General features: G+C 49.7%; 1 protein-coding gene across 1 annotated transcript in view; it reads left to right on the forward strand.

Annotated features, from left to right (window-relative positions):
• The window catches only part of LOXL2 (lysyl oxidase like 2), a 57,272-nt gene extending 39,861 nt beyond the window's left edge, over positions 1–17,411 (forward strand). Inside the window, exons 6-14 of the mRNA XM_041490652.1 lie at positions 229–412; positions 4,378–4,529; positions 5,593–5,760; positions 7,638–7,803; positions 8,809–9,052; positions 12,464–12,579; positions 13,068–13,204; positions 14,293–14,404; positions 16,445–17,411. Coding sequence (XP_041346586.1) covers positions 229–412; positions 4,378–4,529; positions 5,593–5,760; positions 7,638–7,803; positions 8,809–9,052; positions 12,464–12,579; positions 13,068–13,204; positions 14,293–14,404; positions 16,445–16,524 — 1,359 coding nt within the window. The 3' untranslated portion in view covers positions 16,525–17,411. The remainder of the gene's footprint in view (positions 1–228; positions 413–4,377; positions 4,530–5,592; positions 5,761–7,637; positions 7,804–8,808; positions 9,053–12,463; positions 12,580–13,067; positions 13,205–14,292; positions 14,405–16,444) is intronic.
• The last annotated feature ends 56 nt before the right edge of the window (positions 17,412–17,467 follow it).

Raw genomic sequence — 17,467 nt, forward strand, 5'->3', positions numbered from 1 at the left:
AAAGTTCTGGAATGCTCTGCCTGGGGAGGTGGTGGAGTCACCATCCCTGGGTGTGTTTAAAAAAAACATGGATGTGTCACTGGGTGCCAGGGTTGAGTGGAGGTGTTGGGGCTGGGTTGGACTCGATGATCTTGAAGGTCTCTTCCAACCCGGTCATTCTGTGAATTCTGCATTTATAACAAAGGCAAAACCCCAAGGGATCACCACTCCTGTGTCTGTCTCTTGCAGCAACCCCTGGTGAGGCTGAAAGGAGGAGCCAACACGGGGGAAGGCCGCGTGGAGGTGCTGAAGAACGGGGAGTGGGGCACAGTGTGCGACGACAACTGGAACCTGGTGTCGGCCAGCGTGGTGTGCCGGGAGCTGGGCTTTGGCAGCGCCAAGGAGGCCATCACGGGAGCCAGGCTGGGCCAAGGTGAGCCCTGGGCTCGGGAAAATTCATCCACAAACACCAAATTCATCCCCAAACACCAGGGGTTTATGTCCAAAAAGGAGACAGAGGAGTCCTGGAACTTTATTCAAATAAAGGGAAAGGCCATGGGTTCTCAAATTTTTGGAGGATGCAGCCTCCTTTTCATCCTAATTTCTCTCTCTCATTCCCCACTGGCTGAGGTACTTGAGAGGTTCAGACTTCCCAAATCACCTACTACAGACCCCCTCCTCACGTATCCCCCTTTGTCTTTTCCTTGTGTCCATCAGTTGAATTCCTATGGAATTTATGGTTCCTCCCATTGTTCCTTTCCTCTCTCAGTATCCAATTTTATTTATCAGCACACCCACAGTTTGTTTGTAAAGTCCCTCTTTCCTTTCACTGGTGCCCTGAATTAAGGAATGTTCCACCCCCAGGAACATCCCATAATTCAGGGCATGGTGGATTTTTGTTGGGATGTTCAATTTGAGGACAAGGAATTTCTCCCCTAACCTTAATAAGTCTCTTGGGGCCAGACTGGAATCCTGTGACTTAAAAAGTTTCCCTGAAAAAAAACCTGGGGATGATGAGTTTGACCTTTTGCTCAGGCAGCTGTTCCAGAGCAAAAGGTCAAACTCAGCATCCCAGTAATTAATTCTTAACAACTCATCATTGTTCCAGTAATTAATTCTTAGTTATCTCATCTGCCGATCTGAAATTCCCTTTGAGTTCTCCAGAACCACACCATGATGTAATGCATTACTAGAAGGTTCCTGGCAAAAAAAGAAGTCCTGGAGTCAGACTTCAAATGCTCCAATTTAAGAGCAGGACAGTAATTTAGATCATTATAAATAGAAGGGCATTTGAGCAGCTCAGAGCCAGGTTTGGGTTTGGATTTCCTGTCTTTGGGAGTTGGTTTAAATCCCAAAAAAGTGGTCAAAGGTGAATTGAAACCACCTGGTGATTCCCACACCCGGTTCCCAGGGTGGAAATCCAAAAGACAACAACAAAAAAAAAAAGACAGCAAACCCTTGTTGTGAGAATAAAAAAATTAAAATTTAAAAAATTTAAACCAAACTCTTGTTGTGAAAATAACCGAAAAAAACCCCAAAAAACAGAAGACACCATGAATTTGTGTGAATAACCAAAAAAAAAGACACCAAGTCCTTGTTTTGAGAATAACAAAAAAAACAAACCAAAAAAAACAAAAACCCGTGTTGGGTAAAAAAAAAAAAAAAAAAAAAAAAAAAAAAAAAAAAAAAATAGCCAAACCTTTGGGAGAATAACTAAGAAAAATTAAAAAGACATCAAACCCTTGTTTTGAGAATAACAAAAAAAAAAAAACAGCAAACCCTTGTTGTGAGAATAAAAAAATTAAAATTTAAAAAATTTAAACCAAACTCTTGTTGTGAAAATAACCGAAAAAAACCCCAAAAAACAGAAGACACCATGAATTTGTGTGAATAACCAAAAAAAAAGACACCAAGTCCTTGTTTTGAGAATAACAAAAAAAACAAACCAAAACATTACACCAAGCCCTTGATGTGAGAATAACCACAAAAAAATCACACCAAATCAAATCTTTGTTGTGAGAATAAAGGAATGGGGAAAATTTAGAGAATAAAGGAATGGGGGAAGTTCCTTCAGCTTAGAGAAGGGGAGAGAAGGAAAAAACACGTGCGTGTCCTGAGTCTGGGAAGCTTTAAAACTTGACCAAATCCACTGGATTTGCCAAAAATCCTCTTTGTGGTGAGCTGGAATTTGCTGATGTGCTTAAGGGCATGTAGGAAACAGCTTCATCACCCTGGGGCTGCCACGTGAGGAAGGAGAACGTGGAACGTGCTGTTCCTGCTGGATCCAGGATTCTCCTCTGCCTTCCCACACGCTTTTTTTCCCTTTTGAAACAGCTTCATCACCCTGGGGCTGCCACGTGAGGAAGGAGAACGTGGAACATGCTGTTCCTGCTGGATCCAGGAATCCCCTCTGCCTTCCCACACACTTCCCTTTCCTTTTTTTTCCCCTTTCCCTTCTGCTCATCCATCAGTGCTCCCTGTCAGGAGCGTCCCTAGGGATGGGTGATGTCCCTCCAGCAGCCAGAGGGTCACGTTTGGGTTGGAAAAGGAGATTTTTCCGGCCCTGGATGCTCAGGGAGCTGTCCAAGCTCTCCATGCCGTGTCCCTGTTTACACTTTATTCTGTTCCAGCTGCATCCCAGGGAATTTGGGTTTTCTTGGGGTAGAAGAAGGAGCAGCCTCACCGTGGCTGTGGGAGGTTGGTTTTCACAGGCTAAATCAGCTCCCAGTAGCTGAACTGGGAGTCCCAGTTCACAGAATTCCCAGAATTCCCAGAATCACTGGGTTAGAAGAGACCTTTAAGATCATCAAACCCAGCCCCAACACCTCAACTCAACCCTGGCACCCAGTGACACATCCAGGTTTTTTTTGAACACACCCAGGGATGGTGACTCCACCACCTCCCCGGGCAGCCATTCCAGAACTTTATCACTCTTTCCATAAAAAACTTTTTCCTAATATCCAACCTAAATTTCCCTTGGTGCAGCTTGAGGCTGTGTCCTCTGCCTCTGTCAGTGCTGCCTGGAGAAAGAGAAAATTAAGTGGGAGAGCAGTGCCTTCCACAGAGCTCAGGGTGTGGGAGGAGGATTTATCCCACCTTTCCTAGACCCAGATTAAACAATTCACCCTTATTTTCACACGGGGAGGAGACACTGAGCCCAGAGCTCATGGATGTGTTGATATCCTGGGAGGGAGAACATGGAATTAAACTCCAAGGAGTAGGTGAAGGCAAATGTTGGATAGACAGGCCTAATCCTGGGGTTTTTTAAGTGCAATGGCAGGGAGGAAATACAGTTTCCCTCACATTTCAACATTTGGCTCCATTTCTGTGCCCCCACGTGCCATAATTTCCCCAGGAAGAGCAGCCCTGCCAGGGTTCTCTGGCTCAGAGAGGCCCTGCCCTTGTAATTTGTCATTTTTGTCATCTTTGTCATCCTGGCCATCCCACTGGAATGGCTTTGCCAGGCTGGGAATGTTGGCCTGGCTCCCTCCTGCATTCCTGGAGCTTCTCCCTCCAGTTCTGGTCAGGGCTTTCCTCCCCCTCAGCCCTTTGGTGGCTGCAGAATGACAGGGAGGTGCTGCCAGCTCCAGATGGGAACCACAAACGGGATTTTAATGAGAGAGAGGTGAAAAAAAAGGACAAGATTCCCATTCCCAGCAGCCTCCCCCAGGAATGTCCTCCCACCCTGTCCAGCTGTGGTGTGAGGGGTGGACACAGGCCTGGCCAAGTTGCCCAAACCCCATTAATAAACTGTGGGTGAAATTAAACCCAACACATTCACACCTCTGCCTTCTTCTTTCTAAGCAGTTTTGGAAGCAGGAGCTGAGTTTTGCAGGAGGATCATTCCCTTCCATGCTTTTCTGATGGAAATTCCAATTTGCTGCTGCTGCTCATCCTGGGAGGACCCAAATTATTCCATTTTTCTGCCAGCACCTCGAGCCCATGCTCTCTGCTGTTTCCCTCAGTGATCCTCGACCTGCCCCAGATTTCTTTTCCTGACTCCTCATCCACCCTGCGGATGTTTTATTCACAGCCAACGTGTTGATGTCCCAGTTCTATGTCAGGAATGTCAGGCCTTGACTGGAAGCAGATTCCAGCACAAAGACCCAGCCAAAAGGTCATAACTTGTGAATCCCTACAGCTGAAGTTTCTAAATTATGAAACAGTGGAAACTTGGTTTTTCCTGGGATTCTTGCAGGCGTGAGTCGCAGAGAATACTGAAAAAAAATTAACAGTGAAATTATTAACAATAATTTCACAGATTTTTATTTTATTTTTACAAAAAATCGGCAGATTTTTTTCCAAGTTTTGAATGCTGGAGGTCACTGTGGTGTTCACGACCTGCTGGGGTATTCCCTCACCACACAAAAGGACTTTTTTCCCTATTTTTTCCCCAAGGAATGGGTCCCATCCACCTGAACGAGATCGACTGCACGGGTTTTGAGAAGTCGGTCACGGACTGCAAGTTCAACACCGAGTCCCAGGGCTGCAACCACGAGGAAGATGCTGCTGTGAGGTGCAATGTGCCAGCCATGGGCTTCCAGAACCAGGTAAGGAGCTGAGGGATCCAGGTGTAAAAAAAAAAAGGGTGGGAATTTTGGGTGGGAATTTTGGGCAGAAATTGGGCAGGAATCATTTCACCCAAGCTGTGAGTATTTAATTCAGGTTTTATCTAAAAAAGGAGGGGAAATGAGGATGAGTGTCCCATTTTGTGTGGGTTTTGAGCTCCACTGGACTCATCTCAGAGGCCTGAAAATGAGGAAGGTCAGGTTGGATGGGGCTTGGAGCAACCTGGACTGGTGGAAGGTCCCTGCCCATGGGAAGGGGTTGCTCTGGATGATTTTTAACCCAATTTTCAACCTTTTCCAACCTAACCATTGTGTGCTAACTGCATGAAGCAGACACAGATTCCTCTGAGTGCTCCTTCCAAAGGTCTAAAGGAGCAGGGAAGGGAAGCTTTTCCAGGGAATTCCTGCAGCTGGTCCAACCCACTGAACTGCTGGGCTTGGCTGGACCATCCCCTGCCAAAATGGGGAGAAGAGTTGAACTGCCTGAGCTCAAGCCCTGAGGAGACTCCGAGTGCTGCTCCATCCCTGGATGGTTTCCCAGTGCCTTCCCCTTGGGGAGCCCCTCCTGACCCCACACAAAGATGGGACACGGTGCTGCACAACCCGAGTGCCCTGAGTCATTTTCCCTGTGAAAGATCTGGGGATGTGTTCATCTTTTCCTGACTCCTCATCCACCCTGTGGATGTTTTATTCACAGCCAACGTGTCGATGTCCCAGTTCTATGTCAGGAATGTCAGGCCTTGACTGGAAGCAGATTCCAGCACAAAAACCCAGCCAAAAGGTCATAATTTGTGAATCCCGACAGCTCAATCCCCACAGCTCTCCTTTTTGCCGGTCAGAATTCCCTCTGTGGGAGGGAAATCCCTCACCAGGGTTTCTCCAGCTCTGTGCTAAACGGGGAGTTTTCTATTGTGCAGCACCCGGGTCACTTCCAGCTGGGTACATCCAATGATTCCAAAATTTTGAGGGAACAAAACCTTCTTCCCCACCCGTTGCCCTTCTCCTTGGAAGTTTGCTGTGGATTTAGGAGTTCTGTGTCCCGCAGCTTCGCCTGAGCGGGGGCCGCAACCCCTACGAGGGCCGAGTGGAGGTGCTGGCCGAGCGCAACGGCACCCTGAGGTGGGGCACGGTCTGCAGCCACAACTGGGGCACCGTGGAGGCCATGGTGGTGTGCCGGCAGCTGGGGCTGGGCTTTGCCAGCCACGCCTTCCAGGTGAGCCCCTTCCCACCCCGGCCTGGCCTTCGCATCCGGGTGGGAGGGGTGGGGGTGCTGGAGGAGGAGGAAGGGTCACCCCAAGGGTGGAGCTGGAAAGGCCTTGAGGGTGAAATCTTGTTGTACAATGGCCATGGAGGTGGGGGGGATTTGGAGCAGAAGGAGCTGTGAATGATGAGAAGTGAGGGAACTTCATCAGGAACTGGAATGATGGGATAAAGGGGATGGCTTCCTAGTGCCAGAGGGCAGGGTTGGATGGAATATTTGGAATAAATTCTGCCCTGGGGCTATGGTGAGGTCCTGGGATGGAATTCCCAGAGGAGCTGTGGTTGTCCAATCCCTAGAAGTGTCCAAGGCCATCTTGGAGCAACCTGGGATAGTGGAAGGTGTCCCTGCCTGGGTAGGACTGAATGAGTTTTAAGGTTTTTAAGGATTTGGTGACAAACATCCTGCTTCCCTGAGTTCTCTGTTGTTTTCTCACAGCTCAGGTTTCCCAACATTCCCCAACCCCTGCTTGGGCTGGTGGCTGCATGCAGGTTCTTGTCCCTCCCTGAAATGCAGAGGTCAGGTTCAGACTGGTGTCAGGTCTCCTGAAAAAAATTGGATTTTACCCCTGGAGTTGCTCCGGTGCAGCCCTGAGCAGCGGGGCTGGATCCAGCTCCATGAATTGTTGGTATTCCCTGCTCCTCTCCTGCCCCAAACCCTCCTGCATGGCCAGGAATGACACCTCAGTTCTGCCCCACCCCTGGGAGTGTCCAAGGCCAGGCTGGACAGGGCTTGGAGCAAGCTGGGGTGGTGGAAAGTGTCCCTGCCCATGGGATGAGCAATCCAAACCATTCCATGACCTCTGCCACCCTGGGCTCATGGACACATCCCAACCATTCTCCATGGCCAGGGAGGGATCTGCAGGTCCTCAGGGGACACTCAGGGCTTGGACACCCAGCTGGAGCTGCCCACATGCTGCTGGAGCCATTCCCTGCTCCAACTGCTTCCTCCAGCTGATTTCCCCCCCATCAAACCCCGGGAGCTGAGGATCTCCACACCCCTGAGCGTGGCCTTTCCGACTGCCTGGCTCTGTTGACACAGCCCTGAGAGTCCAGCGAGGAAAAGGCATTTTTTCCCTGAGCTGAGGCTGCTGGAATTTGGAACAGAAAAGGCTCTTATGCTGCCCCAGCTCCAGGAGCATAAAGCCCCAGTGTGCAGAACAGGGCAGCCCTGTGTGCTCCCAGCCTTCCCAAACAGCCAGGGACAACGGGAGCCATGGGACACCAGGGGTTTCAGTTCCTGGAAACTGCTCCCAGCTTGGGCACGGACAGATCTCATCGGATTTTTTTAGGTTCTTTCTCCCCTCCCCTTCTCCCAAGTTTTGGGGTTTGGGAGTTGACATTGTGTCATTCCCATGAGTTTTGTAAAATTGGGGGATGAGAGGAGAGGAAATTTGATCAGGAACTGGAATCATGGGACAAGGGGGAATGGCTTCCCACTGCCAGAGGACAGAGTTAGATGGAATATTGGGAATTAGTTCTTCTCTGGAACAGTGGTGAGGTCATGGGATGGAATTCCCAGAGAAGCTATTGCTGCCCCTGGATCCCTGGAAGTGTCCAAGACCAGGTTTAAACAACCTGGGATAGTGGAAGGTGCCCCTCTCCATGGCATGGGGTGAGACTGGATGGGATTCAAGGTTTTTAAGGATTTGGTGACAAAACTTCAGCTTCTCTGAGTCCCCTGTTCCAGCATCCTTTGGCAAGATCCTCCTGGATAATGTGGGGTCTTGCCCTGATCTTCCCTGGTGGGAGAATCCACACTTCAGCAGGTAAATATTCCCCTAAGAGCCCAAGGAATGTGTGAAATGCCTTTTCCTGCCTTTTTTTGCCCAGGAAACGTGGTACTGGCACGGGGACGTCAGCGCCGACGACGTGGTGATGAGCGGGGTCAAGTGCTCGGGGACAGAGATGTCCCTGTCGCACTGCCGGCACGACGGGGCCCACGTGTCCTGCCCCAGGGGAGGGGGACGCTTCGGGGCCGGCGTGTCCTGCTCGGAGAGTGAGTGACTCGGGATTTGTTTGTTCTTGGAGGAATGGCATGACCTGGATACGTCAAAACAGCGCTAAATTCTAACTCCCAGAGAGGTTCTGGCTGTGGCTGCTCCATCCATGGAAGTGTCCAAGGCCAGCTTGGAGTGAGCTGGGATTGTGGAAGGTGTCCTTGCCCATGGTGGGATGGGATGGGATGGGATGGGATGGGATGGGATGGGATGGGATGGGATTTAAGGTCAACTACTCCCATATGGTGAATGGTTCCCTCCCCAGGCTTTTCCTACTCAAACTCAGAGTAGGATTAATCTGGATATTCAGGAGAAGTTGTTCTTTTTGAGAGTGGTGAGGGAACTTCATCAGGAACTGGAATGATGGGATAAAGGGGATGGCTTCCTAGTGCCAGAGGGCAGGGTTGGATGGAATATTTGGAATAAATTCTGCCCTGGGGCTATGGTGAGGTCCTGGGATGGAATTCCCAGAGGAGCTGTGGCTGCTCCATTCCTGGAAGTGGCCAAGGCCAGCTTGGAGCAACCTGGGATAGCGGAAGATGTCCCTGCCCACGGCAGGGGGTGGAATGGGATGGGATTTAAGGTCCATATTCCTGTAGGGTGAATTGTTCCCCACCAGGCTTTTCCTGCTGAAACTCAGAGTAGGATTAGATTGGATATTCAGGAGAAATCCTTCCCTGGGAAGGTGGGGAGGGGCTGGAATGGTTTCTCCATAGAAGCTGTGGCTTCCCCATCCCTGGAAATGTCCAAGGCCAGGTTGGACAGGGCTTGGAGCAACCTGGGATAGTGGGAGGTGTTGGGGCTGGAAGTGGCTGATCCTTAAAACCCCTTCCCAGCCACACCATTCCGTGGCCCTCTGACTGACATCCCATGTCATGTCATTCCATGGCCCTCTGATTAGCACTGAGTGAGTCTGAGGAGCTCAGTGGCAGGACCATCCTGCACCTCCAGCAGCCACTCTGGGGTGATTTTATTTCATTGAAACCACTCATTCCTCACTGCAGCCGCCCCTGACCTGGTGCTGAACGCGGAGCTGGTGGAGCAGACGGCCTACCTGGAGGACAGGCCCATGTTCCTGCTGCAGTGTGCCCTGGAGGAGAACTGCCTGGCCAGCTCAGCCCACAACACCTCGCTGACCTCGGGCTACCGGCGCCTGCTGCGCTTCTCCTCGCAGATCCACAACAACGGCCAGTCCGACTTCCGGCCCAAGAACGGCCGCCACGCCTGGGTGTGGCACGACTGCCACCGGTGGGTGTCACCCCCAGGGGTCACTGCCACCCGCCAGCCCCTCCTGCTGCCACGGGGAACCTCTGTCCCAGTTTTGTCCCGGTTTTGTCCTGGTTTTGTCGCAGTTTTGTCCCGGTTTTGTCCTGGTTTTGTCGCAGTTTTGTCCCGGTTTTGTCCTGGTTTTGTCGCAGTTTTGTCCCGGTTTTGTCCCAGTTTGATCCCGGTTTTGTCCCGGTTTTGTCCCAGTTTGATCCCGGTTTTGTCCCGGTTTTGTCCCGGTTTTGTCCTGGTTTTGTCGCAGTTTTGTCCCGGTTTTGTCCCGGTTTGCCCCTCATTTTGGTGGTTGGAAGCAACATTCCCTGGGTTTTGGGAATTCTTGCTTCATTCGGTTCTTTCTTCATTCAGTTCTTAAGCAATTCGGAATTAGGCGCGGTCTGTGCCTCCCTCTGAGCTGAGCTTTGCAGACAGGCCCTGCTGGGTCTCAGTGCAGGGCTCCAGGGCTGGGATAGGCATTCCCAGCTGCCATTTGTGGGGTTTTTGTAGGAATTCAGGCCAGGCCTTCAGTCTGTGCCCGTGGGTGGAGTGGGAGGAATTGTCTGGGTCCAAAAACAGCCACTGGCACTGGGCACTGGATGGGATTTAAATCCCTTCCAACCCAACCCATTCCATGATTTTCTGACACCTGGGAGCTGAGTTTGCACAGACTGGATGTGGGAACTCTGCACTCACCACGTGCAGATTACCTGAGCAGTTTCTCACCTGGAAAAGGACAAAAATGCTGGAATGCTGCATTTTTTATGCATCTCAACCCCACTAAAACTGTCAGCAGCTGGGAGGTGGTTTTGAGCTTATATTTGACAAAATTCTTCCCATAAATGCATCATTTTTCAAGGAATTAAGACAGTTTTGGGTAAGCTGGGGGGTAAAGGGATCTGGAGGCCATCCAGGTGCTTTGCTGTGAAATGTGGACTGGTAAAGGTGAATTTTTCCCTAATTTGAGGTAAAAAGCAGTGAAATAACTCCATGCACACCTCCTGCCCTGTTTAAAAAACTGAGAAAAACACCAGAGTGGTAAATTTTAAATTGTAGAATTTAAAATAATCTTTAATAATTTTTTAATCAAATAATTTTTATAATTTTCCCAAAGAGCTGAGATGTACAGGTAGCACTGAAAAAGGGGGAACTTGGACCAATTTTGGACACGGTGGAAGGGAGGTGGGGTGGGAAAGGGTGAGCAAGAGGCCAGGAGCCATCTGTGCTCCAAACTGGAACAGTTTAGAGGGACAGGGATGAACTCCATCCCTCTTCAATCTTTCCAGTCTGTGAACAGCAGAGTGTAAACAGCCCAGGGAGTGACTCAGGCATAGCTCAGAAACTGAGTCAGGCTTGAGAAGCTCAAACTCGCAGCAAATTCATTGATTTGAGCCAAATCTGCCTCAAATCAACAGCCCGGGCTCAGCCTTGGGCCTCAGCTTTGCCTCCTGCCCAGGCAGCTCCTGTTTGGATGTGGAATATTATATTTCTTTTCCTTGAGCCAGGTCTCATAAGCTCTCAAAAGAAATATAATACACTCAAGGATAGCTCAGCTATTATTTTGGGGGCATAAAATAGGCAGGATGACTTCTGCTGCAGTGGTAGAAACAAAAAGGTTTCATAAAAGGCAAAATAACAAACAGAAAAACCCGAGCCAGGTGCAGAGGACTGCTCCTGGTAAAAACACCTCACAAAAGCCTTTTGCTCTTTTGTTCTCTTCTTTTTCTACCTGATGGTTCAGGCAGGACTTTTTGGCTTCTGTCCAATTAGCTGTCCTCAAGTTTTTGGTGAAGTCCCTGAGGTCCTATGAGGTGGCTTTTCACCTAATCATTGAGAGAAACTTCTGGGCTTCTTTCCTCTTTTGGGGTGCAAAGGCTAGATGTGCCACTCTGTCATTAAGGGGCACCCTCCTACACTGGAAGTAGAATAAAAACGGGAAAGACCCCGAGCAGGGAGTGAAAAATTATTTCATTCCGGCAGACGGCAATTTCTGGATTGTTGTTTGTTTTTTTTTTAGTGAGGAGAAACGCAGAAAAAATTTCCTCCCCTTCCCTCTTTGCTCATGCCCCATCTGTAAATCCATGAGCAATGGTGGTGATTGGAAGTGGTTGAGCCTTGATTATTTTTACAGCTGGAAAGGAGTGGATTTATGCCCGTTTTTCTTCCTTTTCTTTTTTTTTTTTTTTTTCCTTTTTTTTTTTTTTTTTTTTTTTTTTTGGGTTTTTTGTTTAATTCTTAAGCAACTGGTTCTGAATTAGGCCCTGTCTGGGCCTCACTCTGAGCTGAGCTTTGCAGATGGGCCCTGCTGGGTGTCAGTGCAGGGTTCCAGGGTTGGCATAGGCATTCCCAAAGCTGGGATACACATTCCCAAAGTGGGATACACATTCCCACTGCTGGGATAGGCATTCCTAAAGCTGGAATACCCTTCCCAAAGCTGGGATTCACATTCCCAAAACTGGGGTGACACAGAGTGGTTCCAGGTCCCACTCCAGTTGTCTCCCTGTTCCCTCATGCCCTGGATTTGCTCCTGATTCCAAGGCTGGGCTCAAATCCAAGGCGTTGCATCAGCATCACCCACACTGCTGTGCCCAGCCCTGCCCACGTGGAGTCCAGCCGGGCTAAAGCTCAGCTTAATTCTCTGCTGAGCCAGCAGTGGGACTTAAAAAACCCAATGTCCCCTGAGTCCAGCGTCACCCAAACCCTGCTGGGGTCTGACTGCTAATCAGGGACCTAAACACAGACTCCAGGCTCTGTCCTGACTTCTGCTGTGCCCAGCAGTGCTGGAATGTTCCCCAGGCTGGGCTGACACATCCCAGTTTAAAACCAGGAAATGTCTCCCGGGTGAAAATCCAGCTCTGAGCAGGGTGAAAGAAGCTGCTCCAGCTGCTGTTTTTTGCTGATAAAATTCACATTCTGCTGCTTTAAAAATTAATCAGTAAAAGCAGCCAGGTCTGGGCACAGCCAGCTCTGTGTGGGATATTCCTGGGAAATGATGGGGCTGCTCCAAAGGATGATTTTTTGGTGGATTTTTTGCCCTTCCTGCCACTATAAAACATTGTGATCCCACAAAAGCAAGGGACTTAATAAATGTCCCAGGCCAGGTTGGACAGGGCTTGGAGCAGCCTGGGATAGGGGGAGGTGTCTCTGCCATGGACAGGAATGGAAGGAAATGATCTTCAAATCCCTCCCCACCCAACCAGTCTGGGATTCCATGTAAATTAATCCCAGGAGGCAGCAGGAGGGCTGATGGACACACACAGGATCAGCCCCAGGGAATATTTCCTGGCTGGAGTTGTCCCACTCCTGCAGCTCCACTTCAGCCCTGGTAATTAAAGGGAAATTAATTGTAGGGGTAAATTAATTATCCCTCGGGATAATTGTCGCTGTCTGTCCCCACAGGCACTACCACAGCATGGAGGTGTTCACCCACTACGACCTCCTGAACCTCAACGGCACCAAGGTGGCCGAGGGACACAAGGCCAGCTTCTGCCTGGAGGACACAGAGTGCGAAGCAGGTCTGTGCCAGGGCCCCGCGTCCCGGGAATTTCATCCTCTTCCCAAGGTTCCTGAGGGTTGAACATGGCCTGGCAGGAGCCAGGAGCCTGTCCTGGATGGATGGATGGATGGATGGATGGATGGATGGATGGATGGATACTAGATGGATGGATGGATAGATGGATGGATGATGTATGGATAGATGGATGGTTGGATACTAGATGGATGGATGGATGGATGGGAACCCCCAGGTCCCTCATTCTCTTTTCCACCCTCAGCTCCCTCCATCCCAACTTTGAGCTGCTCCAAAACCCCAAATTGTGCATTTTCTGCTCCCTACTGAGTGAGGAGTTCCAAAAGAAGCTGCTGCGGTTGGAAGGTGGCAGCTCCTGAAATCTCACCCAAAACACCACACGTGGAGTTTACCACTGTTCATGGGAACAACCAGGAATTTTCTGGGAATTCTGCTGCAAATTTAACATTTTCTGCCTTAATTCTCCTCCTGTAGACGTGCAGAAACAGTACGAGTGTGCCAATTTTGGGGAGCAGGGGATCACGGTTGGCTGCTGGGACGTTTATCGGCACGACATCGACTGCCAGTGGATCGACATCACCGATGTCCCCCCCGGGGATTACCTCTTCCAGGTGGGACAAACAGCATTTGTGTCACCCCTGCTGCTTTTATCTTACCAATCAGATCCAGAATTTACCACATTTGTTCATTTGACAATTCCAACTTCTGTTTATAAAGGGATTCTATTCCCAGATGCCTTAAAGAGAAAGGATTATCCACCAGGATAATCAACACACGCTCCCAAGGGAAAAATCAGGGCCCATGAGCACAGTTTGGATATTAAAGTCTTAAAAATTCAATGTCCAGCTAATCCTGGATAGGCCCAGCCCAGCTGATGTTGCTGACAGTGTTGTCACACCCCAAAGCACAACACCCCTCATGGAGCTGGTTGTAATCAACATTCCCTGAACTTTGGGATTAAATGGTGCTGTTTGTGGGGTTTTTGCACGAATTTGGGCCAGGCCCATGGGGGAATTGTCTAGGTCAAAAAACAGCCACTGGCACTGGGGAGGAGGGAAAGGAGAGGAATTATTTGTCTGAGCTGTGTGAAATGGAAAATGGGGGTTTGGAGGGAGATTTTGGGGTGTGGGGGAAGGTGTGGTTGTGGTGAATTAGAGATGGAGCAGCTCTGCTGGGAGGAAAGGGGAGGGAACTGGGAATGCTCACCTGGAGAGGAGAAGGCTCCAGGGAGAGCTCAGAGCCTGAAGGGGCTCCAGGAGCTGGAGAGGGACTGGGGACAAGGGATGGAGGGACAGGACACAGGGAATGGCTCCCACTGGAAAAGGGGAGATTTGGGTGGGATATTGGGAAGGAATGAGGGTGGGAGGGGCTGGGATGGAATTCCCAGAGGAGCTGTGGCTGCCCCTGGATCCCTGGCAGTGCCCAAGGCCAGGTTGGAGCACCCTGGGACAATGGGAGGTGTCCCTGCCCTGGCAGGGGTGGCTCTGGATGGGATTTCAGGTCCTTCCATCCCAACCATCCCAGGATTCCCTGACTGCTCCTTTACTCCCTGACCTGGCTTTATTCAATTCATTTCTCTCTCCTGGTAAAACGAATCATATTTTCATTTTTTTGCAAACAAAATGCTGTAAAACACAACAATTGATCCTCCCCAATTCCCCTTCCAACAACCCCACCCCTGTCCCTCCACCCCTCCCAGGTGGTGATCAACCCCAACTACGAGGTGGCAGAGTCGGATTATTCCAACAACGTCATGAAATGCCGGAGCCGCTACGACGGGCAGCGCATCTGGATGTACAACTGCCACATAGGTGAGGGCTGGGAATCCTCAGGCACGCCCCAAGGATTCCTCTCAGACAAGGAATTTAATGCTTTCCCCCTCTGAAAAGCTCTGGTGCAATCCCAATGTCCTGGGAAAATTCCTTCTTCCAAAAATCAAATTATTTTGCCAAGCTGGGATCTCTTCGGATCACAAACTTCTCTTGGAAAACAAATGAAGCAATGGGAAAGAGCCTGCTGTAGCAGGCAGGAATTAAAATGTCCCTGGAATGTCAGGGGAATCTGTTTTCCTGGAAAAAAATTTAAAATATTATCATTTGGTATTTTTCTTTTCGGTCGTGGAAATATCAAAGCCAAACTAATTTAAATTTGGCTCATTCCATTGTCAAAACCATTGAAAATGGAATTAACTTGGGGGCTTTTCAGGACTGTTTTTACCACAGAAAATGAATTCACACAACTCCCTGCCCAGCTCCAAGTAAAACCAGCTTTGAAAATTCTCTTCTTCAAGGAATGTTTTTCCTGGAAAAAAAAAAAAATCCAGATTTTTCTCATTATTTTGTTGGGATTTTAGCAGAAAATTCTCATTTTGTGTGTCACATTTCAGGCTGTGACCTAGTTCAGGAAAGTGAAGCCCATTCCAGCTGCTGCTTGGGCTCTGCAGCTGAGCTGGGAGATATTTCTGGTTAAAAATAAAGGTTTTAACTTTCACTTTGTCCTAATTAGAGAGAAGTTGGGGTTTGTTTCTGGTTCAGAGCAGAGCCCTCACACCCTCACAGGCCTTGTTGGGCCTCACTTTATTTTTTAAGCACCAAACCAGCGACATTTGGGTAATTCAGTCTTGCAAATCCACATCCAGCCCTCCTGGGGACTCCTGGCTGTGCCAGTTGGGGCAAGATTTAATTAAAACTTCATTTAATTAACCCCAAACCTTTAAGCCCTTCATTTCCAGGGCACTGGTTCCACCCAATCCCTTTTCCCTCTCCCAGTATTCCAAGGGTTTTTCCCTGCTCACCCTGTGCTTTCCTGGTGTTCCCAAGTGGTTTTCCCATTACTTTCCCAATGTTCCCAAGTCCCTTTCCCTCTCCCAGTGTTCCCAAATCCTTTTCCCTGCTCTCCCCATGCTCTCCTGGTGTTCCTGAGTGCTTTTCCTGTGTTCTCCAGGGTTTTTCCTGTGCTCTCCCCATGTTCCCAAGAGCTTTTCCCTCTCCCAGTGTTTCCCTGCTCACCCTGTGCTTTCCTGGTGTTCCCAATCCCGAGTGTTTTCCCCATGCTCTCCCCATTTTCCAAGTGTTTTTCCCTCTCCCAGTGTTCCCAAGAGTTTTTCCCATGCTCTCCCCCTTCCCATGTGTTTTTCCCTCTCCTGGCGTTCCCAAGGGTTTTTCCCATGCTGTCCCAGTGATCCCAAGGGTTTTTTCCCCTTCTGGAGTTCCCAGTTTTTCCCTATGCTCTCCCCCTGTTCCCAAGTGTTTTTCCTGTGCTCTCCTGGTGATCCCAAGTGCTCTTCCCTGCTCCTGCTCACCCCGTGCTCCCCCAGTGTTCCCAAGGGTTTTTTTCCATGCTCTCCCCATTTTCCAAAGGCTTTTCCCTCTCCTGGTGTTCCCAAGTGCTTTTCCCTCTCCCAGTATTCCCAAGTGTTTTCCCTGTGCTCTCCCCGTGTTCCCAAGAGTTTTTCCTTCTCCTGCTGTTCCCAAGCACTTTTCCCTGTTCACCCTGCACTTTCCCAGTATTCCCAAGTGTTTTTCCCATCTTTTCTTGGTGTTGCCAAGTGTTTTTCCCTCTCCCCCTGTTCCCAAGTGCTTTTCCTGTGCTCTTCCAGTGTTCCCAAGTGCTTTTCCTGTACTCTCCTAGTATTCCCAAGGGTTCTTCCCCCTCCCCACGTTCCCGAGTGCTTTTCCCATTCTCTCCTGCTGATCCCAAGGGTTTTCCCCATGCTCTCCCAGTGATCCCAAGTCTATTTCCCTTTCCCAGTGTTCCCAAAGGTTTTCCCAAGTGTTTTTCCCACCCTCTCCCAGCATTCCCACTGGTTTTCCCTCTCCTGCTGACCCCTGCTCTCCCCGTGGCCTCTCCAGGTGGTTCCTTCAGCGAGGAGACGGAGCAGAAGTTCGAGCACTTGAGGGGACTCACAAATAACAACGTGTCTGCCCGGTAGAATTCCCACTAATTTAAGGAAGCCAGGACTCCTGCTCCGGCCCTTCCCGAACCACTGCACCCCAGGAAATGGAGCCTCCACCAAACTCTGAATTTCAGGTGAATCGTTCCTGAAGAAGCCTCTCCCTCCCCAGTTTAGGTGCTCAGGCCACCCCTCGGTGCCTTCCTGCAATTCCAGCTCTCCTCAGCTCCAGCTCTTCACCATTCCAAAGATTTCTCCCACATTTTGCAGCACTCCTCGCCTCAGGTTGGGTGCCAGCCACCCAAAAGTGCCTTTATCCTTCATTTCCAAGGCATTATTTGGGAATTTTCAGCTCTTTTCCACTCCCCATGCCTGTATGTGCTGCTGCTTCCTGCACTCCTCCTCAGCACTGACTCCAGTTTAGCAAGGAAATAGAAAGAAAGGAAAAATAAAAAAAAAAATAGGAAAACAAAAAAGGAGCAGCTTTTTGTGAGCAGAACAGTGTAAAGCTGAATTTAATACTGCAGTGAAACGCTTGGATCCAACAACGGCCACGCTCCGGAGGGGAGCAGAACGTGGAATTTCACAGGGAATTTCACAGGGATCTCACATGGAATCTCACAGGAAATCTCACAGGAAATCTGACCATGGAATCTCACATGGAATCTCACATGGAATCTCACCATGGAATCTCACCATGGAATCAAAGCTCCCTGAAGTGACCCAGAACTCAGCAGATTCCCAGGGATGAGGCCTCTGGGCTGGAAATTCCCATCCCACAGGGATCCTCCACCCACCAGGTGCTGTGCCCATCCAAGAATCACCTCCTGACTGGATATTCCATCTTTTTTTTTCAAGGATGAATGATCCTTGTGCACCTTGCAGAGGGAATTTGTGCCTCTCATCCCCAGGGATCTCCTCCTGTGGGAATTCCCGGTGCTCCTCTGTTTGTTTGAGGACACACTTTGCTACAGAGCTCCAA

The sequence above is a fragment of the Pyrgilauda ruficollis genome, unplaced genomic scaffold, assembly GCF_017590135.1.
Source record: "Pyrgilauda ruficollis isolate IOZ18807 unplaced genomic scaffold, ASM1759013v1 scaffold125, whole genome shotgun sequence".
Classification (NCBI taxonomy): domain Eukaryota; kingdom Metazoa; phylum Chordata; class Aves; order Passeriformes; family Passeridae; genus Pyrgilauda; species Pyrgilauda ruficollis.